Source organism: Peromyscus eremicus, chromosome 1 (genome assembly GCF_949786415.1).
Source record: "Peromyscus eremicus chromosome 1, PerEre_H2_v1, whole genome shotgun sequence".
NCBI classification, from domain to species: Eukaryota; Metazoa; Chordata; class Mammalia; order Rodentia; family Cricetidae; genus Peromyscus; species Peromyscus eremicus.
Genome location: NC_081416.1, coordinates 2,669,161 through 2,696,699, shown reverse-complemented (window position 1 = coordinate 2,696,699; position 27,539 = coordinate 2,669,161). Strand labels below are relative to the sequence as shown.

Sequence of the window (27,539 nt, the reverse complement as noted above, 5' to 3'; positions counted from 1 at the left end):
AGCCTGGGAGAACACAGCTTTCCATGTGCCCATATAAAAACAGGTCAGAGTTTAGTGGGAAGAATTTGAGCCTCTAGACAAAGACTCTGCAACCTCCACACTCTATCCTGGAAAGATTCTTTAAACTCTCTGAGCTCCATGATCTTTACCAAAACAAAACAAAACCGGAAAACCAGTTTGGCCTCCCACAGGTTTGGAGTTGAATTAGAAGCAGCTCTGACAACCTGGGGAACCTAATGCTGTAAAATTTGGGTGCTCCTCTGTGTAACAGCAGGGGGTTGGCTGTTTCCTCACAGTGTCCAGGCAGCTAGAACCTTCACATTTGGCAAGAGGGTTGTTGTGTAAGGTACGAAATACTAACTACCCCTATGTGGTGGTATTGTGTTCCCCAAAATATTGTGTACCTTAATAAACTTATCTGGGGTCAGAGAACAGAAAAGCCACAAGATACTTAGGCTAGAAAATGTTAGCACATGCCTTTAATCCTAGCATTCCAGAGACAGAAATCCCTCTGGATCTCTGTGAGTTCAAGGCCGCATTGGAAATAGCCAGGCATGGTGACTCATCCCTTTAATCCCAGAAAGCAGCCTTTAATCCCAGGGAGTGGTGGTAGAAAGCAGAAAGGTTTATAAGGCGTGAGGACCAGAAACTAGAAGCATTTGGCTAGCAGCATTTGGCTGGTTAAGCATTTGGCCTGGTTAAGCATTTGCCTCCTTAAGCATTCAGGCTTCTAGCAGCAGTTCAGCTGAGAGCCATTGGGATGAGGACGCAGAAGCTTCCAGTCTGAGGAAACAGGACCAACTGAGGAATTGGCAAGGTGAGATAGCTGTGGCTTGTTCTGATTCTCTGACCTTCCAGCGTTCATCCCAATAACTGGCTCAGGTTTGATTTTATTAATAAGACTCTTTAAGATTCCTGCTACACCCTATAGCCACAGAATTTTCCTTGTAATCCTAGGCCAACATGCCTTCCTTCCCATGGACAGCCTTGGCCATGGCAGGGCTAGATAAGGGGGGTTCAGGACAGGCTTTCTAGAGGCTGGGTCAATGAGACCCAGGTTGGCTCCTGTGTTGGTTATCTGGCCACACAGGTGTCTCAAGGCTTTTCTCTCCCTCACCTGAAGTTTGGTATCACAAAGCTGCCAGAACCAGGGTGTTGCGTAAGGGAAGCCTTACCTCCTCTGCAAACAGAGCTATTTGATTAGAAACCTCCAGTCTTGTATTTTTACATTAGACCATCCAAGGTTTCTGGGTCAAAGTTGAGACTGTGTTAGATGTGCTCCGAGTGCTGAGACCTGGAAGTGTTTTCAGTGGGAGCCCACAGCAGCTTCCATGTCTGTACTGCTCAAGGCTGACCTCTAACCCTGTGATGAGGAGACGTGAGAAAGAACATCAGAGGCTGGTGCATAGTGACGCCTTTGTGGTAGCACTGACCGCCACTCACATGGGAGAGTGTCCTCCACATGCAGAGCACTGCATTCTCTCAACTTCACATTAGTTGCGCCTAGGGGACCAGGCAAAAGGGGCTGATTTTCACTAAACCTTGAAGTATACATAGCCCCAGGTTGTCTATGAAGCAACGATTCCCATCAGGAACTGAAATGAAAAATAAGTATTAAACTCCACCATATCGGGGGTCAAGACTTAAACAAATATATTTTTGTAATTTAGGGGTTTGTAGGAAAGTGATAAAACAAGTGTGGAGGAAGGCAAATGCCCAAGTGTGGCCATTCAAACCCCATGCTCACTCACTCACTCCAGGATCAGATGTTTCCCCTGAACAGGTCATGGAAGTTAGAGAAAGTGAATGCATTAAAGCAGTCTTTAATCTTGGGGGCTGGGGTGTATCTCAGTTGGCAGAGTGCTTGTCTAGCATGAGTGAAGCCCTTAGTTTGATCTCCAGCAGTATAAACTGGTGTGATGCCACATGTCTGCAGACTCGGAATTTGGGAGGTGGAAACATAAGGACCAGAACTTCAAGGTCACAATTGGCTACATAGTGAGATCAAGGCTGGCCTGGGGTATATGAGGCTCAGTGGTTACAAACACTTGTTCCTCTGTTACCATCACCCACATGGCAGCTTACTACTGCAACTGCATGTGACTCCAGTTCCAGGGAATCCACTGCCACGGAGGACCTGCAGGAGCATGGTGTACACACATTGGGAGAGGTTGGGGAATAAAACCGAGTTCTAGCCCTTGGGGGGAAGATGCTGGCAGGCTCTGCCACATAAGCAGAAGCAGAGCCCCAGGAAGCATGTGAGTGGGCTGAATACAACAACCACACATTTCATCACTCAGCTGAAGAGTACAGCAGGACTGGAACTTGGGGAAATCACTCTGGCAGGGCTGACAGGGTACACAATGGATCAGGCCCCACCCGCTGTCAGCATTCCTAGATTTGGGAAACTGATTTTTTTTTTTCTAGAGCATTCTAAAATCTTAAACTATTTCACTTTATAAAATAGTTCCCCATTAACTCTGTATTTCAAAATTAGGTGACTTTGAATTCTAATTCAGTAGGCTGAACAAAATTATGGTCCCCAAATAATGAGACACACAGCTTGGATGCCATTTCAGAAATGTGTGAATTACTTGATAAGCAGAACATAAATGGCTTGATAATGCAGGATGAATGCTGGGTTATGTGGAATATTGCTGCAGCATGAATACAGCATGGCCAGGAGTAAATAATGTGGGAATACAAAATTTCAGCTCTCTTCCCCTCTTTCTCTCTCTATTCTCCCTCCCCCCTCCCCCCTCCCCCTTCCACCGTCTCCCCTCCCTCTCCTTCCTTCTCTCTCAGATCTCCCTCTGTCTCTTTTGTGGTACTGTAAATTGAACTCAGGGCCTCAAGCATGCCAGTCAGCATTCTACATAGAGCTGTGTCCCTCACCCAAGAGTTCAGTTCTTGGTGGCTCTTAGGGAATCTTTTGGTTCTATCCTGTTTTTGTTGGATTCTTCACTTATTTATTACCTGACTCTTCTTGATCTATATATGTACCAATTTTGTATTATTCTAAGGTAGTGACTCCCAGTCAAATGGTTCTAGTCCTTAAAATAATCTTCCCCCCTATAACTTTATGAAATCTGCCACACTAACCCACCCCAGTTGTCTGTCATATAACACTGTGCTTTTAAAACAATTTCACAGACTATTTGTGCAAACTGAATTATTTTTTTCTATTTTATTCAAATTTTGTCTGATGGTAGAGACTCCTACACCGCTCCCTCCTCCTTGTTTTCTTCTTCATCTTTTTCCTCCTCTTTTTAATTTTATTACTAATATTACTGTGGGAGACCGCAATATACATGGGGAGGTCAGAGGACAGCTTTTGGTAGCTGCTTCTCTCTTTCTGCCATACGACTTCTGGGGATCCAGTTCACGCAAGTTTGAGAAACAGCACCTTTATCCCCTGAGCTGTTCTTGTTTCGTTTTGAAATAGGGTATACACACACTTAAGGGTGTGTGTGGGTGTGAGTGTGTGTATCAGGCTAGCCTGAAACTCACAATCCTCTTCAATCAGTACCCCCTGTGTTGGGTCCCAGGTGTGCACACAATATGTGCCCTCCTGTTAATTCCCCCGGGGTTATTCTTGAATAATAAGTCAGCAGTGTGGACTTGTAACATAAAGCATTCCCCACTTTTATTTCATCTACATGCTCTTGAAGACTTTTTTCTGTGTCACTGTGTTCAAGGGGAAGCCAGGGTCACTCAGAGGCTGCATGAGCTGTGTGGCCAGCAAAGTTGGTCTTCAAGACAGCTGTTGTCAAAGAGTTCACAGTCCACAGATCTGGAGAGAATGGTGAGCGAAGGAGAGAGGGAGGAACAGGAGCCGTTCACAGGAGTATGAACAGACGGTGGTTCTGGGCAGTACATAAGCACACCGGTCGAGAACATTCCATATCTAGCACTTTCTCATCTTCCCACGAACACCTTGGAACACAACCTACTCTACCAACCTGGGCTTATCTGTGATTAAAATTAGAAATATGTACTTGGAGCCTCTCCATTCTCGTGCCTCTTTTCCATGACACTGCTTGGAAAGATACGGCTCTCCTATAAAAGGACATCTTAGTGTTCCCTCGTTGTCCGTGAAACCTGACGGATCTGCCACGGTGAGTCAGAAACACGATTTTGAGACAATTTGTTAGATTGCACTGAATGAACCGGATTATGTCAGTCTTTCAAAACCTGAGTTCCTCAGACTCAGCCATGCTTTCCCTTCTGTGCAGATGCTGCCGCTGTGGACATTTGCAGTACTGCTGGGAGCCGTAGCTGGTAAGAAAGGATGTGTGTGGAGATGGGAGAGGCTTGTGTGGTTCTTCCCAGAAGACAATGACAGCTGGGCTCAAACCTTGATGAGGATGAGGACTTAGTTAATGGAAATGTAGGGTTAATCAACAAATGGAGTTTATCATGGGGTTAAGAGCACAGAGCTTGGAGTATTGTGAGGTACAATTCCCAATGCTCATTTCAATTTATTTTCAGACAAGTAATAGTGCAGACAAATCACACACGACATTGCGCTAAAAACGCAATGTTAATCTGATCTTCCAGTTTAACTGGAGTATTTATTTTCTGCACCTGGCCCCTCTGAGGCCAAGGGAGGCATCTGAACCTAACTATCACCGACAACTCTATAATACTGAGCAAAGTCCCGAAGCCCTCCGAATTTGAGGATATTTGTGCCTGAAATAGGTGTGACGATATCCTTCTTGTGGATGACTGTGAGGCTTCAGCTGGAGTGAATCGTCGTGTTCAGCATCCAGCACATAGTAACATTTAGAGAAGTGCAGCCCTCACAGCACTGCTACACTTACTCTCCCATTAACCTCGGCTTCGCGCTGCTCCAGAACTCTTCTTTAAGTTGTCCCTTCATGGAGTAGCATGCCAGATGACAGCCGTCAGAGCACTGACATTTTCTGTGTTTGTGCATACCTTCCACATCACAGAAATCCAGGACGGTCCTCAGACACAAGTCAGACATCCACGTCATCAGCCACGATGAAGACACAAAGTTTGGCCCTTGTATAAAACTTAAAATTCTTCACCTAGAGCATAAAGATAAAAGGTAGCTAGCTACTTGGAGTTGAGAGCCTCCACAAAAATGCCTACCACCACAGTAAGGCCAACCACCAGTTCCTGGGACAAAGGGCCAACACAAATCTAGGCACCAATGACCGAAGATAACACCTGGGTCAAATAGCTAAAATAAGTCCTTGACTGATACTGAGCAGAAATCTGAGGGAAGTGACCTGGTCTAGAGGCAGAGGTGTTGTCTCCGACAGCTGCTTTGTGAGTGTGAGCTAGAGGATGTTTGAGAAAGCAGGGGAAGAAAATCTGCCACAAGATGCAATTCAACTTGCATTGGTCAATTGAACATTGAAAAGGTTTAAGAAACATCTTTGAAATGTTTGTGGGTGATTTCAGGAGAAGAAGTCTGCTACGACAAACTTGGCTGCTTCAGCAATGATGCTCCATGGTCAGGAACTATAGACAGACCCCTGAAAGCACTGCCCTGGAGTCCATCCAAGATCAACACCCGCTTTCTCCTGTACACCAATGAGAATCCAAACAACTACCAGGTAGGAATAGCTATTGTTTTCAGGACTAAGTTTCACATGCTTTATGCAATTAATATGAATATCCAAGCTTTCTAATGAAAATACAGGAGACAGTGGAATTTGTGTCTTTTCCAACTTTTAGAGCAGTTAGATTAAGTACTCTTAAAAAACTTAATTTATAAATGGCCATTCAATTCTTATTATTCATGTCCTATCTCCAGTATATCATCTAAAATATACAGGGATAGATTCTACATGTTTATGCAATATGCATACTGATGCATATTGCATATAATAAAGAATATGCTATATTGTATTTGTGTACTTTAAATAAGATTCCCTAATATAGTACAGACACACAAGGAATCCACTTAAGATGGTTCACAGGATTTGGTTGGAAAATGGTAGTCTTCAGCAGAAGCTTCTGGACTAGCAATATGCTGAACTGTAGCCACAGGAAGGAGCAGCAATGACCCATGGCTTCCAGCTTTGCACCCATCGTGAAGGCAAATGGCTGATAGCTCTGTTTGTGGTGAGGTGAGATAGAAGCTAGGTTAGGTATTTACGATACATCTCCAAAGTATAATACTTTCCAGCCAAGTATGGTAGTGCCTTTAATCCTAGCACTTAAAGGTAGAACCTAGTTCAGGAGTTCAAAGCCACCCTCAGTCACTTAGTGAGTTGAAGCCACTTGGTCTATATGAGACCCTGCCAAAAACAAAACAAAACACACTTATAGTATTTTCGACTTACACTGGATTTATTGAGCTGTTACTCCACCATACCTGAAGGAATATTATAAACATACATAGACAGGCATATGTACAAAGACTCCCATTAACGATCTTAATGGCAAACACCGTGGGGGCATATTGTCTGAGTCAAATAGCATAAGCGGGCAATAGCAACTTGGGGGTGACTGTGAATGGCTAGCCTATGTGGACTTTCTAGAATCCTACCTACCATTTCCATCTGCATATAAATGATCCTAGAAGCTACTAGAAAAAAAAAAACTTGACCCAAAACACTTTCTTATCCCAAACAGCAAATCACTGCAGATGCATCAAGTATCAGGAACTCCAGTTTCAAAACAAACAGAAAAACCCGCTTTATTATCCATGGATTCATCGACAAGGGAGAAGAAAACTGGCTAGCCAACATGTGCAGGGTGAGCCGTGATACTTTCCTGAGGAAGTGTGTTAGAGACCAGCAGGACACTGGCCCCAACTAAGGACAAATGCTGGTCACCACCACACTGGAGTCTGACACTGCCTGAGCCTGGAGCTGGGGGAAGGGGATGGGGATGGAGGAGGTAGTGGTGGGTACAAGGGTACAAGGACACTTGGGATATGGGGTATAGAGGTATGTAGTGGCTCCAGGACATGTTACTTAGTAACTAATGCAGAGCTATTTCAGACTTGTAACAAGAGAAGCTGCCATATGGGAGCATTCCAGTTAAGTATGGACCCTTTAATGTCTAATATTTTTCTCCATACCAAATGTTCATGAATCTGCTGCAGTAGAAATCCCAAGAATCCAGTTCCCACGTGGGGCTACACCTGGTCTGGAGCCAGTGCTGGATTTGAGGAAGAACTCCCTACTCCTTAGAGACTGAGATTTTGGTCATAGCATTGGGGTTAATGTTGTAGCTATGGTGCAGGTTAAGACAAGAATTTACCAAATCTTCAAATATGTTACTCAGCAGTGAATGAAGAACCTGGATTGTTTAACTACTACTTGTGTCTTTTCCATCAGAACATGTTCCAAGTGGAGAGTGTGAACTGCATCTGTGTGGACTGGAAAGGTGGCTCCCGAACCACATATACCCAGGCCACCCAGAACGTCCGGGTTGTTGGAGCAGAAGTGGCATATTTGGCTAACTTTCTTCAGGTAACTGGCCCCGGGTCATGTAAAACCCCTTAGACACTGCTGTGTGGATTTTCCTTCCATGACAAAATCAGTAGGTATGATAATTGATAAAGACAAATTTAAATAAGACAATACTCCCTCTTTGATTAAAGATGATACCCCATCTTGATTCAGGCTTCATTAATAACCTATTTAATTCAATAACTGGTTTTTATTTTTAATTAAATGAACTTAAGCAACTAGGTAGGCGATATCTCTTGAATTTTGTTAGTATTTTCAGTTTAGTTTAGTTCTGGGCATGAACCCTGGACTGCTCATATTAAGGAACCACTCATCGGATGAATTAGAGCACCAAACTGCCAGGATTTGTTTTAATTTTGCCCTTCATTATAAAATTTGATATGCTGAGATCAGCCACACACTTATGTTTATTTTTTATTTATTTATTCATTTATTATTTGTGTGTGTGTGTGTGTGTGTGTGTGTGTGTGTGTCTGTGTGGTGTATATGCTCATGTGGGTGTGTGTACATGCTTGTGTGTATGTGTGAGGAGTGTCTTCCTGGATTGCCATACACCCTATTTTTTGACACAGTCTCCCCCGAACATGGAACCCATCAGTTCTGCTACACCAGAAGGATTGAGTTCTGAGGACCTGCCTGTCTTGGCCTCTCTAGCACGGAGATGGCAGGCGTGCATTTTCACATGGGTGTTGGGGATCCTAACTCGGGTTCTTGTGCTGCACTGGCTGAGTTATCTCCCTGATTTTCATTTATTTTATTGAACAGGAGCCAACAGCAACAAGATGGTCTGACTGGGTCATAGGAAAGTCTTAAAAAATGTCAAACTCAAATGTGCCTGAGTAATTGCCTCATGGATTTCTGATCCGAATACTTGCTTCATCATCTCTGATAATGACTCATATGTCCTTCAAGGGGTCTCAGCAGTGGGAGAACATGCTAACATTTCCATTCCTTCATAGTGATGGTGGGGATGCTCTGAGGGGAGGTGGCGTCTTCTTAGAAACCTGAGTTTGGAGGCACTCCTTTTGACCATCTGGCATTTTGTATTACTTGAAAACATTTTAATGAGGCTATCCTTTCTACAGTCTGAACTTGGCTACTCACTTAACAACGTCCACCTCATTGGCCACAGCCTGGGTTCCCACATTGCTGGGGAGGCCGGCAAGAGGACATTCGGTGCCATCGGGAGAATTACAGGTTAGTCCAACAACCAATGCTAGATGATTAGACCGTCTGTACTCTCTGTGGGGACCGCAGGGAGGCACAGGAGAGAACTTTGGTGGGTCTGCTCTGAACTTTTCACCCTTTTTGAATTGTGCCAGATGATCAGATCTCAGTCCCCCATGACATGGTGAGCTGTTTTCTCACTTTCAATCTTTGCTCATCATTGCATTGTTTAATATTTAAATATATTACATATAACTAAACATGAATTAAGAACACCCAGAAGCATTATGCCTATTTCCCCATTTTCAGATATTCAAAAAATCAGTTTCTATAATAAATACCATAAATAACAGTAGACTTCGATCCATAGAGTTTGTGTACAGTCAATTGAACTCTGTTTTAATACTAGTAGATAACAAGCCCTCAGCCTTGGCAGCTACAGTCCCATTGCTGGGGGAGGAGACAGATGGTCAGGCTGTCTGGACTTCCAGTTCTGGGTCCTGCTAATTGGATTCCAAATGCCATTTGCAACTGAAGACTGGCTGGCTGCATTGTGCAGTGGTCCACAGGCTCAGGCAACCTGACAAGGAAGACATTGCTGCCCCAATCTGAGACATGGCTGCTCTGTCTCCACCTTTCTGTGCGGACCTGGCAATGGTCTTGTTCTGTGTTCTGGAAAAGTTGGTTATGGGCGGAAGCTTCTTTCTTGCCTGCCTGTTCTCAAACACCTCGCAGTGCTTCCCAAAAATTGACTCAGAGACTTAATATTACATATAAACCCTCAGCTGGTAGCTCAGGCTTATTACTAACTAGCTCTTACACTTAAATTAACTCATAATTCTTATCTATGTTTAGCCACATGGCTTGGTACCTTTTCTCAGTTAGACATTCTCATCTTGCTTCCTCTGTGTATCTAGGGGGCGGGAAATCCAAAAGAGATAGGGGGAGAAGAAAGGCAGAGTCAGGGATATGCCTTCCAGCTGTCCAAGGAACAAGATGCCAGCAGACCAGTAATGCCACAGCAACGTGGCAAAATATAGATGAATAGAAATGGATTAATTTAAGATGTCATAGCTAGGTAGCAATAAACCTCAGCCATAGACCAAACAATTTGTAAATAATATTAAGCCTCTGACTGGTTTTTCGGGAATAGGCAGGCGGGAGAGATTCATCCATTTACAGCTGGTTGCATTTGGATCAATGGGCACATCTAGAATCTTCCTTGGCTTATTTAAAAAGCATTCTTCCAGAACATTCTTTCCCATAGTTTACAATTAGTTACCACGGCCTGTTCTGCCAGGTGCTGTACCATGACAGACCATGGACTGAATCTCAGAAAGCCTCTGCCTTCCTGGAAGATTAGAATCTGGTGAAAATCTTTAGCCTGAAGAACCTTTAGTTCAGTGATTGCTAGGGTCAGCCATTTGATGGGAACTGCTGCTGGTGAGCAGGGTTCTTGAGGGAGCTGAACATCCACGAGCACAGGCAAATCCTGGTACCTCTCTCCACACACACCTCAGCATAGTAACCAATTCTTGGTGGAGAAGGTGACTTCGCACATTAACGTAACTGATAACACATCCTCTTTGCTCCAGGGTTGGACCCAGCTGAACCTTACTTCCAGGGCACACCTGAAGAAGTCCGACTGGACCCCAGTGATGCTCAGTTTGTGGATGCAATTCACACAGATGCTGCCCCCATTGTCCCCAACTTAGGTGAGCTCCTCCAGTTTGTCTCCTGGAGGATTTTAATCTTGTTATTAGAATGATTGGCAGTGCCTTGATCACACAGTAATAGAAACTTTCCATTATTTTTAAAAATCTTCAGGATTTGGAATGAGCCAAACTGTGGGTCACCTAGATTTCTTTCCAAATGGAGGAGTAGAAATGCCAGGATGTCAGAAGAATATTCTTTCCCAAATTGTTGACATCGATGGAATCTGGGAAGGTAAAAACCATTGTGCGCACAGAGATTTCCACTGTGAAAGTTCATGTTTCTCATTGTTAAACTTGCTAGCCACTTTGGAATTGTACAGATCCCATATGCTTTATACCAAAGGACCTTCTGTTGTGTCCCTGAGATGTGAGTTCCACTGTGACAAGTGAGCATGGGAAACTCAGGCAGAGATTGTATTTGCAACCCAACTTTTTTCTTTCTTTTAAAAAAAGAACTTATTTTTGTAGGTATTTGGTCTGTATGTATTTAAGGGCATCACATATGTGCCTCCCTGGTGCATGTGGGAGCCATAAAAATTCAGATACTCTGGGACTGGAGTTATAGGTGGTTGTGAGCCACCATGTGGGTGCTGGTTCCTGAACCTGGGTCCTCTGTAGAAGCAGCACATGTTCTTTACAGCTGAGCTGGCTCTCCAGGCCTTGCAATTCAGTTCTCAGGGACCCAGTTCAGAGAACGTATTACATATCTATATGTCTATATGGACCAGACTTTCCCTTCCTAAGTTGCTTTTCCATTTTGCTTAATAACTATTATGATTCTAAAGTGTGTTTTAATTTCTGTGTCACATCCTACATATACTTCACAAACTGTTCTGTGTTGTGACCTCCATGAGTTTGCCCTGACTAGATCACCCATTTATTAGCTCTCTGTTCTCCTCATAACGTAAAATCTGACACTGACGTTACACCTGACTCCACAGGAAGTCGTAACTTTGCTGCCTGTAACCACCTGAGAAGCTACAAGTATTACTCAGACAGCATTGTCAACCCGACTGGCTTCGCCGGATTCTCCTGTACCTCCTACAGTGTTTTTGCTGCGGTAAGAAGCTTCCCTCTTCCCTGTGGATTTCATTTGATGTGTTATTTTGTCACCCCTCATTGCTGGAGATCCAGTCAGGAGTATGCCAAGAGCTCTGTCTCTGGACCCCTGTTTGAATTTGTGACTGATTCTCTTTATAGGTATGACTCACTGTTATGATATCATTCACTGACCGTTTGTAATTGTGTATTTGTTATATTAACTCATGCATATGCATTTTAGTAGCAAAAAAAGCAGGGATTTAGAACAATGGGCTTGTAAGTGGAAATGTCTTACTTAATATATCTCTAATATTTTTCTGCCTCAGGTAAATGTTCAGTCTTATTGGGGGATGGAGAATCCTAAAGAAACACATAAAGTGCTAGTTTGTAACTATCTGAGAGCCACGTCTAGAGGATGCTGATGAGCACGGAAGATTTTATTTAAAGCTGATCTTTGTTGTTGTTGTTGTTTTGTTTTGTTTTTTTGAGACAGGGTTTCTCTGTGTAGCTTTGCGCCTTTCCTGGAACACACTCTGTAGCCCAGGCTGGCCTCGAACTCACAGAGATCCGCCTGCCTCTGCCTCCCGAGTGCTGGGATTAAAGGCGTGCGCCACCACTGCCTAGAGCTTAAAGCTGATCTTTACACTACTTAATTATGGACATATGGATACATCGTTGCAATCATATATTCATCAGTAGTTTTTAAGTTTTGTCATGCTTTGTATCCAGGCTGACTTCTTCAGTGTAATCTTGAACATGACATTTCTATTGACTTTGGTTTTGGAAAGTTGACTTTTCACTATAGCTTTTTTTTTTTAAATAAACAAAATTAACTACTTCCATCCAACAAAGAAAATTTCAAGTAGTCAGTATTCCATGTAAGTCACAAGTACTAGAGAGATATACCTTAGTTATTAAGAACGAGGACTTAAATGACATTGGGCAAAGTATTGCATTTCCCTAAGACTTTTTCTTCATCTAGAAATGTGATGAGGTCATACTCAATGCCCTTGGTAAAGCAATTAGTTACATGTTAAGTGCTTGGCCCAGAACAAGAACAACAAAAACATAATAATCACAGTATGGGAGAAGGGTATGTATCTTGTTCACATATAAGTTTTCTATATAGTAAAAGCTGAGCACCTCCCCCTGGTTTGATTTTTAACTTTGTCTTCCTGTAAACAAATGATCCAAAAAATGTTTAGGTTCCATGCAACAAAATGGAATGCTTCCATTCGACTGGGTATGGGCCCAGGTCAACCTATTGATGACCCAATTAAGTGAGTCCTTGGCAGATGGATGGCTGTGGTCCCTGGGTGCACGGTCTCCTGGTTCCTTCAGAATCCAGGCCACACCCCTGTCTGTCTTATTGATAAACACACTTGGAGATGAAGTCTGGGACTTTGGTACTCTTCTTGGGAGATGTCCTAGAAAGCCTAGCACATCTCTCCCTGGCTTTCCTAGTCTCTCATTAGTTTGATGGTATCCAGACCTGAGACTCCTCCAGGCCTGTCATCTAGTCTTCTGATTAAGAAGTCCTCCACGACCCCTCCTGTGGAGCAGTCCCCCCTCCAGAGTGGGAATTGTGCTACCAGTCCTTCAATTCTGCTGTTTATGTTCCTCTTTACCATAATCTCTGATTGAGGAGAGCATTTTCTTGTACCTGTCTTCTTTAGATGCCAGCTTCCTGGCTAACAGACAGCTGGATCATTTTATTTCCACACTGGGAGACTCAGATTCTGAGAATGTGAACATGCCGAGGGAAGCGAAGGGAATGGAGACGGGCCTGAGTTTTGAGCCTGTTACCCTCTGAATGGACCCTGTTGTGCCTGGCAGACACTATCATTTCTTGTTCTTTCTAAAATAAATTCACCTAGCAAGAGAGTGAATGTCTTAGAACAAATGAAGTTCCAGAGGCAAAGGGAGAGACATAAATACTTAAATACCAATTATCCTATGGTGTGGTTTTTTATATTTTTATGTAATCTAACAAAGAAATCGAAGGCTTAACCTGTGGATAATGAGGTGCACTATTACCTTTCACTGAGACACATAACTTTTTACTGCCCCACCATGATCATCAGGGACAGAATTAGATTTGACTTGATTATAAACATGTAGAAAAAATATGGTGCCCTATTAAAAGTCAGAACACTTCCAGTCATCATGTCCTGGAATTTACAGGACAAGTGCTTCCCATGCCCGAGTGGAGGGTGCCCACAGATGGGTCACTACGCCGACAAATATCCTGGGAAAACAAAAGAACTATTCCAGAAATTTTATCTGAACACTGGTGATAAGAGCAACTTTGCACGTAAGTTTCTATTTTTATTAATTTTTGGTTTTGTTTTCCTTTTGGGGAGGTGAGGATAGTTCTGGGTGCAGATAGTTCTGAGTATGAAACTCAGAGTCTGATAAATGCTAGTAAAGCATTCTACCACGGAGCTGCACTCCTAGCCAAAAATGTGAACAAGATGAACTTCTTAGACTCTTGGCTTGAAAAACAAAACAAAACAAAACAAGAAGCCCTCGTTCATCAGCTCTGGAAATGTTCTCTACATCTGCACTTCCAATGCTGACCCTGAACACTGAGGAAAACACCTGGGACATTCTACCAGAAGAACTGCCAACAACTCAACAGATTATTCACATTCTGAGTTGTTGGGTGTGTGAGAGCCTGTCCTCAGCACCACTCCTCCCCAAGCTGACAGTGTGCAAATGTTACCTCCTATGCAGGTTGGCGGTATCAGGTGTCTGTCACCCTGTCTGGACAGAAGGTCACCGGACACATTTTAGTTTCTTTGTTTGGAAGTGGAGGAAACTCTAAACAGTATGAAATTTTCAAGTGAGTAAAATGTCTAAAATATCACTTGGTGCTTCTTAAGTTTTGGAATTTTATGAATGTCTTGTGTACATTGTTGATTTTTTCTCTATTATATGTATGTAGCATATAATCACATATAACAAAAAGAGAGCTGTCTTGTAGCCTACACATTAATAAATTTCAAAATTATATTTTTAATTTTTTTCTAATATTTTCTGAGGAAAGCACTCACGTTTATTTTGTTGCCTGACATTTGACTGACAGTGAGTAAATAATTACTCTCTACACAATAGTAAAGAAAAGATTTTTTATAAATAGCATCATTTATTAAACTATGAGAATTGTGACAAAGACACATTTGAGTCCATGTTAAAGATTACTAAAATAAATCTGAGTTATTGATAGAAAAATCTACCACTGGGCTCAAATACTTGTGTGAATTTACTTCAGACATTGGAATTGACAAATGTTTAATCAAACAACTTAGATTAAAATGGAATGTGAACTGGTTTTGGAAACATATGCATATATTATTATGCATATGTGTATTTATATGTATGGTTAATTCTGTGCATGTTTATGCATGTTCATACAATTTTTTGTTGGCATCTTAACTTCTCAGGGGCTCTCTGCAACCAGGCACTGCTCATGTCAGTGAATTCGATGCTGATGTGGATGTCGGAGATTTGCAAAAGGTTAAATTTATTTGGTACAACAACGTGATCAACCCAACTCTACCCAGAGTGGGAGCATCAAAGATCACAGTGGAAAGAAACGATGGCAAAGTGTGAGTAATCAGAACCAAAAAGATAAGAAGAACTGAATGTGTCTATTCACACTAAAATAGTTCACATCTCTCATAGGGGATCACACATGTCCCAACCACTTCTGCTTCCTAAGACCTCCTGTGTTTTTAGGAGACAGTGTTGAATGTTAGGAATGTCACTTGGATAGATTCATAGACAAGGGAGAAGAATGTTTCCTTTGGCAGACATGTTAATACTATGTGTGTGACTCACGTGCACATCATCCCCCAAACTTCATGGGTTCACCAGATTGCCACTTAGGTTGCCGGGAACGTGTTAATACAAGACAGATATATACTGTTCTGTATCATGGTCTCCTTGGTGAAGCCTGGGGTCCAGAGATCAGTTCTCCATTTTTACTGAGACTAACTTGCCCTGAGCAAAGGGATGCCAGGAGGGGAGAACAGACACACTGATCACACCAGTGGCAGCCACATTCTGCTGCAGAATGCTGTTTCTTCTGGTGACAAGTGCTTGGTCATCCTTCTGAAAGCAGTGAGACTACTTCTCTTGCCAGAAGTGGAGTCCAAGGCCCCTCAGATACCGAAGGAAATGACCAAAACTTCACACAAATCACATGAACATCAGCTTTCAAAGAAACTGAACTTTAAGTAACAGTAGACAGTGAAGCCCGAAAGACAAAAACCAAGCCAGGTAGAGCCTTAAAATTGCCTCAGCTGACAGCCCCGAGAGACTTCTGAGATGTGGTAGAGCAGGGTTGGGTGGGCTCTCAGCGTTTAGGAGATGGAGCTGAGAATTGAGGTTTTGAGCAGCTAGATTTTATGGCACAGCCCACCAGAGAAGATAGGGCTACAGAGAGACATGGTAGAGTTCTAGGCAGTCCCTTGGATATTTGACACGGTCTGATGATGTCACAGATGTGAATAAGCCAGCCATGGCCAGGGAACAAGTCACTCAGGAGAACTAGAGTGGAGCCCATTTCTCTCCAGGATGAGACTAGAGCATGTTTCTATGAGGCAGACTGAAGAAGCCTGCCATTTTATTGATACCAGGTGGAGTATTTAGTAAAGTCCTGTTTTTTGCTAGATTCAGCAAGACCTGAAATGGCTTGAAATAACTACATCCCACAACACACTTCAATAAGATGTAAAATTGTATAGCAGTAACAAGATAAAAATCCAATACCTGACATTTTTAACTCAAACATTCCAAGCTACACAAACAGTAGGACAGTACAACCTATAGTGAGGAAAGTAATCAATGAATTAACATCCAACTGAGTTGGCATGAACATTAGAATGACAGATAAGGATATTTTTTATACTTATCAACACCCATTCAGTTTGTTCAAAAAAGTTCAGGAGAAGATAACACATATTGATAGCAGTAGGTGGGTGATGGGAGGTATATGTACAAGTCTATCATATGATAATGGAGGGGAGGGCATGGTATATGTATAAGTCTATCATATGATAATGGAGGGGAGGGCATGGTATATGTATAAATCTATCATATGATAACAGAGGGGGAAGGCATGACATATGTACAAGTCTATCATATGATAACAGAGGAGGAAGGCATGGTATAAGTACAGCATTTAATGATGGAGTGCAAGAGAATACAGTATGAATAAGTACAGCATATGATAACAATATCATAAAGGAGAGGAGAGAACTGGAAAGATACTGTTGCAAGGCCCTGTGCCTGTGAATTGGTATACTTTCATTGGCAAGTTTAATGTAATAAGTTAGGTCTGTGTGTTACCAATTCTAAAGGAAATACTGTAAAAATAAAGAAGTATAGCAAACAAATTAACAAAAGATTATCAAATAAAAAAAAATTTTTTTTTTTTGGTTTTTCAAGACAGGGTTTCTCTGTGCAGCTTTGCGCCTTTCCTGGAACTCACTTGGTAGTCCAGGCTGGCCTCGAACTCACAGAGATCCACCTGGCTCTGCCTCCCGAGTGCTGGGATTAAAGGCGTGCGCCACCACCGCCCGGCTTCAAATGAAAATTTTAAAAATCTCCAAGTGAGCATAAAAAGGCAGAGAGAACAAAAAATAAAACAACAACAACAACAAAAAAAAAAAAACCCGACAAAGAACAGTGATGGATTACACACGACCAGAGCAGTAATTATATTAAATGAAAGTGGTTGAAACACTGAGATTGGGAGACAGAGGTCATTGGGTTTTTAGTATCAATACACAATTGAATTATGCTTATCCAAAATGTATTTTAAATATAAATCAAAAGTCAGACAAAGGAAAAGTTGTGCTATTACTCATTAGAAAGTACAAACTGGTGAATGCCACCATGAATGTATTTAAATAGTTAATTTTTAAAAATTGATAATACCAAGCATGTTTGAAGACAAGGAGAGTCTTGGCTCTCAGGCACTGTTCATGGCATATAAAATGATGCAACTATTCTAGAAAGTAGTTTGATGACAATTCCTTAAAAGCCAAGCATACAACCATAACACTGTTAGAGTTCCTAGCATCATGGCTTCACTTCCCACAGTTTCTGTTAAACACTGTCAACAGTGGTCGGGAATAATATGAAAAATGAGCACTTCTTGTTCTTTGGGGGTAACTGACAGCCCTTCTGTAGACCAAGTTTACAATCACATTGTAAGTTTGGGAGGTGATTCAGTCTCCTTCAATACCCTAATGTCTGTGCCCTTCTCAGACTGCTGGAGCAGTGGTGTGGAGATGTGTGAAGGGACAGGCATGGCTGTCCTCATGCCCAGATCTCTGCTTGTGTGAGGAAGAGGTGACCTTTTTGTGTTTTCTTTCCTCAGGTACAACTTCTGTAGTCAAGAAACCGTGAGGGAGGATGTCCTGCTCACACTCTCTTTGTGTTAGGAGGTTGCTGACATGTGACCACTGAGTACCACTGTAATAAAATCTAATATTAAGGCAATACATTCTGTCATCAGTGTTGATTATTTCTAGGGAAACTTCTGGATGAGATAATAAAGCCTTAAGTTCTCAGTTATCGTGAAGAGCCATAAAAGATTGTAAACTTTTGCTGTAGCATTTGGGTTTAGGAATATCACTTAAATAATACCACCATCATGCCCTCTGTTACTATTATTAATGCAGTTCTATTCATTTAAGACAAAGCTTCAGACTCAAAGGATCTCCCTCTTGGTAGCCCTGTGATGACAGTGATAGATTTAGTCACTTTCTCCATCACTCTCTGGTCAGGTGTCTCAGGATGATGGAAGAGCAGGAGTCAAGGATGGGACTCTCAGACATGTCTGCTCTTTTCTGTGGTCTTACTTCTCTGGCTGTGGTTCTCCCAGAACCTCTGCCTCTCAACAACCTATTTTCTTCCAGAAGCACAGAGACCCAGGACAGAATTCCTATTACATAGTCTTGCTGGGTCCTTCTCAACCTGGCTTTCACCTAGAACGCCAATCTCACCTCTTAGCACATTCCTTCTGAAACTCCATATTTGGGACTTATCCCCAGGGACAAATTCTTCGTTGTCTTGCAAAGTTTTTTTCACTTATACCTGATCTCAAGTTACACTATATAACCATGGAAACAAAAACAGTACGGTACTGTCACAAAACATTCAGGTAGACCAACAGACTTCTATGGCCACCTAATTTTTGATCAAGATGTAAAAAAGCATGCATTAAGGAAAAAAGAGACTCTTCATGTGGTGCTAGGGAAACTGGATATCTGCATGTCCAAGATGGAAACCAGATTCCCATCCCTCACCCTGCAAAAAAGTCAATTCAAAGTGAAGCGAAGACCAGAAATTGCTGTGTGAAAACACTTCTATATACAGGCGTAGACAAAGACTTGCTGAAGGTGACTTCAGTGGCTCAGAAAGTAATTGCAATACTGAATACACGTGGTTACATGAAATCAAAACTCTGTGGTATGGTGAAGGAAGCAATCAGCAGAGTGAAGAGAGAGCCTACACAGGGAGAAACTGATCTTTTATGCTACAACAGGGAGTTTTCCACAGCTTTCTCTTGGTTTGTTATATTACCCAGCAGTGTTTGGTCAGCTTCACCATTCCTGTTTTATATACTAGTACCCAAACTCCGGGACTCTAGAGGAGTATTTCTACCCCAGTTCTTCTAGCACTATAGATAGATAGATGTCAGATAGATAGACGCTGGGTAGATAAATAGATAGATAGACATGTGTACATACATACATACATACATACATACATACACACATTCACAAAAAAGACAATGAGAGAGAGAGAGAGAGAGAGAGAGAGAGAGAGAGAGAGAGAGAACACCTAAAGGAAAACTGTAAGAAATAAACATGGACTTCTCAAATTCTACCAAGTAAGGAATTAATATATGTTACCTACTATATGTATGTGACGGTTATTCTTGGTTGCCAACTTGACTACATCTGGAATTAACTAAAACCCAAATGACTGGGCACACCTGTGAGGGATTTTTTTTTATTTAAATCATTTGAAGTGGGAAGACCCACTTCTAATCCAGATCTTATAGGTGAGAAGATAAACCTTTAATCTGAATCTTTTGAGGTGTGAAAATCCACCTTCAATCTAGACTGCTGGCAGTATATACAGAGGACATGGCAAAAGGAAGCTCTCTCTTTTGCCTGCTTGTTCTTATCCTCACTAGTAAGTCCATTCCTTCATTGGCATTAGACCATACTTTTTTAGGATTCTAGCATATACTGAAGACCAGCTGAGACATCCAGCCTTGTGGACTGAACAAATGGATTCTTAAACCTTCCATTCATAGGCAGTCATTATTGAGTTAGCTGGACCAAAGCCTGTATGTCATTCTAATAAACCCTGACTAATACAGATTTTGGTGCCAGAAGTTGTTCTAGAGCAACAGAAGTATAAGGATGAATACTTTAGCTATCTAAATAGGTTTTTCAATTTGCCAATAACTACAGTTACCAAAGCCTCTCCAATTACCAAAGCCTCTCCTGGGAGCTCGGAGAATACTGAAAGGTCATGGTGTGAACTGTTTTATAACTTAAGGAGACAAATGCATGTGATTATCCTCACTCACTAATTGTGAGAGGCAACAGATTTGGTAACTCTCAACATAAAACTTTTGACAATTTGTGGGAAAACAAGGAAAATGATGATGCTGGTTGGATGCTCTTAGCATCTCTGGATAAACTGACAAAGAAAAACAATGAGCTTTGTGATAAAATTAACTAACTTCTAGCATATCAGAATATGGTGAAGGACAATAGTGAACTCAGTGATTAAATTGACTGACTCCAGATGCACATAAACAGTCCAAAGGTTTCTAAGTGTATCCTGGAAGAGAATCTTCTCTCCAGCAGCCACAGTGCTCAAGTTGCAGGAAATCAAGCCAAAGCCCTCATGATAAGGTTGGCCAAATTACAGCGACACTTCATGTCACAACCTTGAAGGGTGTCAGCAGTTAAAGTAAGGGCATTACTTCATAAAGAATGGAATCCTGTAATTTGGGTTGGGGATATGTGGGAGGACCCTATTGAAGCTGAGAACTTTGAACCCTCCGATACTCAAGGCTTTATCTCACCTGAGGAAACAGTCTCTCTAATCTCAGCAGAATTTATACTCCACCTCATCCCCTGAAATATTGCCCTTTTTGCCATTGATTGAGAAAATTAATCCTTCATTGTTGGCAAGACAATACTGATGTCACTCAGGGCCCTCCAATCTTTGGCTCTAGACCTATAGCCAGACTTAAGACAAAGTGGGCTCCTGGAGGGGAGGTAGAAAGTGTAGTTCATATGGAGGTGCACTATACTACTATGGAGCTTAATAAGTTTTTTAATTCATCCAAACAGAAGTCTGGGGAATATGTGTGGAAATGTATTTTAAGGGTGTGGGATACTGGTGAAGGAACATAAAACTGGATCAGGCTGAGTTTATTGATAAGGGCCCCCTGATTGGAGATTCTAGGTTTAATATGGAAGCCCTTACAGTTAAAAAAATATCTCAAAAGTTTGAATGGTTGGCTGAAGCATTTATCAAAAGATGACCTACTGAAAAGGAGTTTGAGATGCCTGCTAGTCCTTGGCTTAGTGTTGATGAAGGGATTTTAAGGCTCAGGGAAATTGCAATGTTAGGGTTGGGATACTGTGTAAAATCCAATCCTTCACAGTGGAAAGGCCCAGAAAACATGCCCTTCCCTCATCCTATAAGACACAAAATAGTGAGAGGGGGCACCAGTACATTTGAAGAGCTTTGTTACTGCCCTTTTCCTTGTACCAGACCTTAGGGTTGGAGATGCTGCTGCTCGGTGGACAATTTAAATGCAATGGGTTAAATTGGGACCCGAGGTAGCAAGGGCCAGCTGCAGCACTGAGTCACCAAAGGCAAGGTGATCGAAGTTATCATAATGGGAAGCATAGGCAAAGCAATGTCCATAATAGCCTGACCAGTAATGGTCAGCACAGGCAAAGTGAATTTTATGGTGGCATGACTTGTATGGACCTTTGGTACTGGTTAATTCATCATGGTGTTTCCAGGCAGGAAATAGTAATGCAGCACCTGGAAGAACCAGCTTCTGGGCTGCAGATAGCGCTCAAAGGAAAAGTCCATAGCACTGAGAAGCTAAGACTTCTTTATCTGAGGGAGTTTTAGGGAAAGGAAAAAACTCACCCTCTCTAGATGGTCCCTTTTCTCTTTATTCTTTCATGTTGACTCTGCATCTCTTTGTTCTTGACAGCTATATATACCCAACAGAATCTTTCATGTTGAATATAGGAATTACATTTGAAGGTCACATTCCAGTAAATGGTAAGAAGTAGAGTCATTCAGACAACTACATGCAATAAATCTCAACTCCCTAATTGGTGGGCTGCAGCTGCAAAGAAAGAACCAGTCACTTTTACCTAACTAGAGAGATAGTCTTATAAAGAATTTTAAAGGAGTTGTAAAACTAAACTATTGAGGAGGATAAGAAAAATAAGGAAATCATATACTACATCTTATATATCTGAGTGTAATAACATTTTAAACTAACATTTTGTGATTAATAGTCTCATAAAATATTGGGCTCTCTCAGACTTGGAGTGTTTAGGGAGAGAGAGTTGTGTCACAAATACTTTGGTTGGAACTCAGGTTTACCTTAATTCTCTTAATATGAGCTCACTTAGGCACTTCCCAAGGTACAGTGACACTAAAAGCATTTTAAATCTTAAAGTGTATTTTTCTGTCCTGTGTATAACTTTAGACCACAAAAAAAAGGAAACTTGCAACTCTTTCTCAGAGCTGCAAAGTCAGATTATTTTCTATAGCCCTGGACAGTTGGAAAATCTTTTTCCTTTGATGTAGTTGAACAAAAGCCATTTGTTCCTAAACCTCAGTAAATTACTCTCTGTCACTCACACAATTTCAAGACCCAACATAAAAACAGTTAGTTGGCTGAACTTTGTGTCTTCAAGTTACATACCAATATCATAAAACAGAGAATTTGTTAGGAATTTGTGCAGAGGGTTTAGTCACTGTCCTATGTTATCAACCAGACCTAACAAGAGAAACTGCCATGGCAAGTAGGTTGCTTTGCACCTTTAACCTTGGTTCAACAAATCAGATAGCTTGCTGTTGTGTCCTTGTAAACTGGACTGCTTTTCCCAGGAATAGTCTATCTTAAAAATCATCAGCAAAGCACTTGGTCTAATCTAAAGCTACTTTGAAGTTTTATCTCACCTAATAGTGTACAACTGTCTTGGCAGCTAGGGAAATTCAACTATTTTCCTATGTCAACCTGAGCTGTGATATAAAACAGTTCCCTGACTTGTGTATCATTACTTTGTATTTGTACTTATTCATCAAAAACTCTGTGTAAGCTAACATTATTGATATCAAATGGACAGTACAGCTAAAGGAGGAGTCATCTTTTAGACATTCTACAGATAGAGATCCCAATAGATTGAGATGTGCTCATGAGAAAAACACACTACAATACAGGCAGTAAGGGATTTCCCACAGCTGTCAGGGAAAATTGCAATAGCACATGTGTAATTACAGACAGAAGCAAACAATATTCCAGAGTCTATAGCCTCATGGCCTTGCCTAAAATTAAATTTCTCATCAGAGAATTTTTCTTCTGGTGGGCTGTTCTTATGTCATGGCTCTTAGCAAAATAGATAAGAAGCCTACTGCATTTCTGTTTGATCTATATAAGTGGAAAAAATCTCAAACAAATGAAAGAAAGACTACCTTACATCATGGCAAAAGGGAATCTTGGCCTGTGAACCAATTTCCAGACCTGAGCCAGTTTGTAGACCCAGAACCCCTTGAATGAAGGAATGGCCTGGTTCTCTGAGGAAGGCCCATGATAAATACTTAAAAGTTTTACTGTTAACTTTTCTCCAGTCTCTCCCCAGAGGAATCTACAACCCTTTACAAGGGTAACTGTACACTGGGGGAAAGACAACAATCAGACTTCCTGGGTTATATTGAAAACTGGTTCTGAATTGGTGCTGATTACAGGAGACTCCTCAAAAAAACCAAAACAAACAAACAAAAAAAACAAAAACAAAAACAAAAAAACCACTGTGGACCTCCAGCCTTCAGTTAAAGTTGGGTTTATGGAGATCAGATAATTAATTCAGTTTTAACTGAAGTTTGACTCACAGTACGTCCAGTGAGTCCCTAAACTCATCCTGTGATTATTTTCCCAGTCCTAGAATGTCTAACTGGGATGGATAGACTTAGAAGTTGGAAGAATTCTCAAAATGGTTCCCTGATCTGTGGAGTGAGGGATATTATGGTTGGAAAGGCTAAATGGAATACTTTAGCATTTCCTTTCTTAAGGAAAAATAGTACATAAAAACCAATATCTCATCGATGCCACATTAATGCCGCAAAGGCCTTGAAAGATGCAGAGGTGGCGATTCCCACCACATTGTCCTTTATTTCTTCCATCTGGCCAGTGCAGAAGACAGATGAGTCATGGAGAATGATAGTTGACTATCAAAAACTCAGTTAAGTAGTGACTCTGATTGCAGCTGCTGTACCAGGTGTGGTGTCCTTGTGTGAACAGATCGACACATCTTCTGGTACATGGTATGCAGCTATTGAACTAGCAAATGCCTTTTTCTCAATACCTGTCCACAAGGACCATCAGAAGCAATTTGCTTTCAGTATGTACCTTTGCAAATTTATCTCAAGGATATATTATCTCTCCAGCCCTGTGTCATAATTTATTTGGAAGGGATCTTGATCATCTGTCTCTTCCACAAAATATCTCATTTGTTCCCTATATTGATGACATTTTGCTGATTGGAACAAGGAAGCAGAAGGTAGCAACAACTTTAAATTTGTTAATAACACATATGCACATCAGAGGATGAGAAATAAATTCAACCAAAATTCAAGGGCCTTCTACCTCAGTTAAATTCTTAGAAGTCTCTTGTAGAATATTATTTTAACTATGTAAAGATGTGTTACATTTGTTTATGTTGTATTTGTTTAACAATGTAAGGATGTGTTACATTTGTTTATGCTGCATTTATTTAATTATGAAAAGATGTGTTGAATTTGTTTCAACTTGCCTGCCTAAAGCACCTGATTGGTCTAATAAAGAGCTGAACAATAGCTAGGCAGGAAAAAGGATAGGTAGGGCTGGCAGGCAGAGACAATAAACAGGAGGAAAAATCTAGGCTCAAGAGGAGAATGAGAGGAGGAGGAGGAGAGAACAAGGGAGACACCTGGGGCCAGGAGCCAGGCAGCCAACAGACAGACAGGAGAAGCAGAGAAAGTATACAGATATATGGAAGGAAAGAAAAGTAAAAAGCCCCAAGGCAAAAGGTAGATAGAGAGAAATAGGTTGGTTTAAGTTAAAAGAGCTAGACAAAAATGAACCCAAGCTAGGCTGAGCATTCAAAACTAATAAAAAGTTTCCATGTCATGATTTGGGAGCCACTATAGGATTCCAGTGGTATGGAGCATGTAGAGTTATTCCTAATAAGATGAAGGATAAGTTATTGTACCTTGCCCCTCCCACCACCAAGAAAGTAGCACAACTTTTAGTGGGCCTATCTGGATTCTGGAGAAAACACATTCCTCACTTGGGTGTGTTACTCTGGCCCACATACCAAATGACCTGGAACAGGAGAAGGCTCTTCAACAGGACCAGGCTGCTGTGCAGGCTGCCCTAGCACTTGGTCCACATCATCCAGTAGATCCGATGGTACCTGAAGTGTCAGTGGCAGACAGGATGCTGTTTGGAGCCTTTGGCAGGCCCCTATAGGTGTATCACAAAAGAGACCATTGGGATTTTGAAGCAAGGCTCTACCATCATCTGCAGACAACTATTCTCCCTTTGAAAGATAGCTCTTGGCCTGATATTCAGCCTTAATGGAAACTGAACATTTGACAACGGGCTATCAAGTTACCATGTGACCTTAACTGCTAATCATAAGCTGGCTGTTATCAGACCCACCAAGTCATAAAGTAGGACATGCACATCACCAGTCTATTATCAAATGGAAGTGGTATATACATGATTGGGCCCAAGCATGTCTTTTATTTTATTTTGCAATACAGTTCAGTTCTACATATCAGCCACAGATTCCCTTGTTCTCCCCCCTCCCGCCCCCCTCACTTTCCCCCCAGCCCATCCCCTATTCCCACCTCCTCCAGGGCAAAGCCTTCCCCAAGGACTGAGATCAACCTGGTAGACTTAGTCCAGGCAGGTCCAGTCCCCTCCTCCCAGGCCGAGCCAAGCAACCCTGCCTAGGCCCCAGGTTTCAAACAGCCAACTCATGCAATGAGCACAGGACCCGGTCCCACTGCCTGGATGCCTCCCAAACAGATCAAGCCAATCAACTGTCTCACCCATTCAGAGGGCCTAATCCAGAACATGGAAACAACCTAGATACCCTTCAACTGAAGAATGGATAAACAAAATGTGGTACATATACACAATGGAATACTACTCAGCAGAGAAAAACAATGACATCATGAGGTTTGCAGGCAAATGGATGGATCTAGAAGAAATCATCCTGAGTAAGGTAACCCAGACTCAGAAAGACAAACATGGTATGTACTCACTCATAGGAGGATACTAGATGTGGAACAAGGATGACTGGACTGCTACTCACATCACCAGGGAGGCTACCTGGAAAACAGGACCCAAAGAAAGACACGGGGATCGCCCAATGACGGAGAAATGGAAGAGATCTACATGAACAGCCTGGACATGAGTGGGGGTAATGAAGGGCGAGGGTCGAGGGAAAGAGAGCTTGGGGGACCAAGCATGTCTTGAAGGCACACCCAACCTACATGAAAAAGTTGCCCAAATACCTATGGTTTCTACTCCTGTTACAATACCATCTGCTGCCAAGAATGAACCTATAACCTCATGGGGAGTGACCTATAACTGGTTACCTGAGGAAGAGAAGACTAGGGCCTGGTTTACTGATGGTTCTGCATGTTATGTAGGCACCACCCAGAAATGGACAGCTGAAACATTAAACCCCTTTCTAGGACAACCTTGAAAAGACAATGGTGAAGGGAAATCTGCACAGTGGGCAGAACTTTGGGCAGTACACACGATCATACATTTTGTTTGGAAGGAGAAATGGCCAGATGTGAGATTGCTCAATGATTCATGGACTGTAGCCAATGGATTGAGTGAGTAGTTGGGGACTTGGAAAGATCATGATTGAAAAATTGATGAGAAACACATCTGGGGAAGAAGTATGTAGATAGATTTCTCCAAATGGGCAAAGGATGTGAAGATACTTGTGTCCCATGTAAATTCTCATCAAAAGGTGACTTCAGCTGAGGAGGAGTTCAATAATCAAGTATATAGGATGGCCTGTTCTGTGGACAGTCAGCCTCTTTTCCCAGCCATCCCTGTCATTGCCTAAGGAGCCCATGAACAACATGACCATGGTGGCAGAGACGGGGGTTATGCTTGATAGCATGCACCTACACTCACTAAGGCTGACCTGGCTACAGCTGCTGCTGAGTGCCAGATTTGCCAACAGCAGAGACCAACACTGAGCTACAGATATGGCACCATTCCTCAGGGTGACCAGACAGCAGCCTGGTGGCAGATTGACTAAACTGGACCACTTTCTTCATGGGAAGGACAATGATTTGTCCTAAATAGAGTAAATATTTATTCTGGTTAGATATTTGTCTTGTCTGCACATAATACTTCTGCCAAAACCACTATGTGAACTTACAAAATGACATATCTACCACTATGATATGCCACACAGTATTGCTTCTGACCAAGGAACTCACTTGACAGCCAAAGGAGTATGACAGTGGGCCCATGATCATGGAATCTACTGTTCTTACCATGTTCCCCACCATCCTGAAATAGCTGGCCTGATAGAAAGATGGGATGTCCTTTTGAAGACATTGTTATAGTGGCATTTAGGTGTCAGCAGCTTCGAAGACTGGAACAGGGTTCTCCAGAAGGTGGAATATGCTTTGAATCAGCATCTAATATATGGCATGTTTTCTCCACTAGCCAGGACCCATGGGTCCAGGAATCAAGGAGTGAAAAAGGATAGTTCCAATATAACCCCTAGTGACCCACTAGAAACATTTTTGCTTCCTGTCCCATCACCTTATTAAGCTC

The 27,539-nt window shown here is 41.9% G+C and overlaps 1 protein-coding gene and 1 long non-coding RNA gene across 2 annotated transcripts; one reads left to right on the top strand and one right to left on the bottom strand.

The window, feature by feature from the left end:
- Positions 1–2,795: 2,795 nt before the first annotated feature.
- LOC131905002 (uncharacterized) lies at positions 2,796–27,539 on the bottom strand. Its single transcript, XR_009377826.1, has 3 exons — positions 27,254–27,539; positions 25,994–26,060; positions 2,796–5,054 (listed from the first exon to the last, which is right to left on the bottom strand). It is a non-coding gene; the product is annotated as an uncharacterized LOC131905002 (long non-coding RNA).
- Positions 4,221–17,897, top strand: LOC131904991 (pancreatic triacylglycerol lipase). Its single transcript, XM_059255965.1, has 12 exons — positions 4,221–4,281; positions 5,434–5,588; positions 6,613–6,735; positions 7,323–7,457; positions 8,543–8,654; positions 10,220–10,339; positions 10,452–10,571; positions 11,281–11,399; positions 13,565–13,694; positions 14,117–14,225; positions 14,827–14,991; positions 17,772–17,897. The coding sequence occupies exons 1-12, from the start codon at positions 4,236–4,238 to the stop codon at positions 17,833–17,835; spliced, it is 1,398 nt and encodes a 465-aa protein (XP_059111948.1). The 5' UTR covers positions 4,221–4,235; the 3' UTR covers positions 17,836–17,897.

Excerpts from the sequence above, each read along its gene's own strand:
- LOC131904991 (XM_059255965.1), top strand. The coding sequence starts at position 4,236 with ATGCTGCCGCTGTGGACATTTGCAGTACTGCTGGGAGCCGTAGCTG. Across the intron at positions 7,458-8,542 it reads ATTTGGCTAACTTTCTTCAG|TCTGAACTTGGCTACTCACT; the intron begins GTAACTGGCCCC and ends TCCTTTCTACAG. Across the intron at positions 14,226-14,826 it reads AAACAGTATGAAATTTTCAA|GGGCTCTCTGCAACCAGGCA; the intron begins GTGAGTAAAATG and ends TTAACTTCTCAG.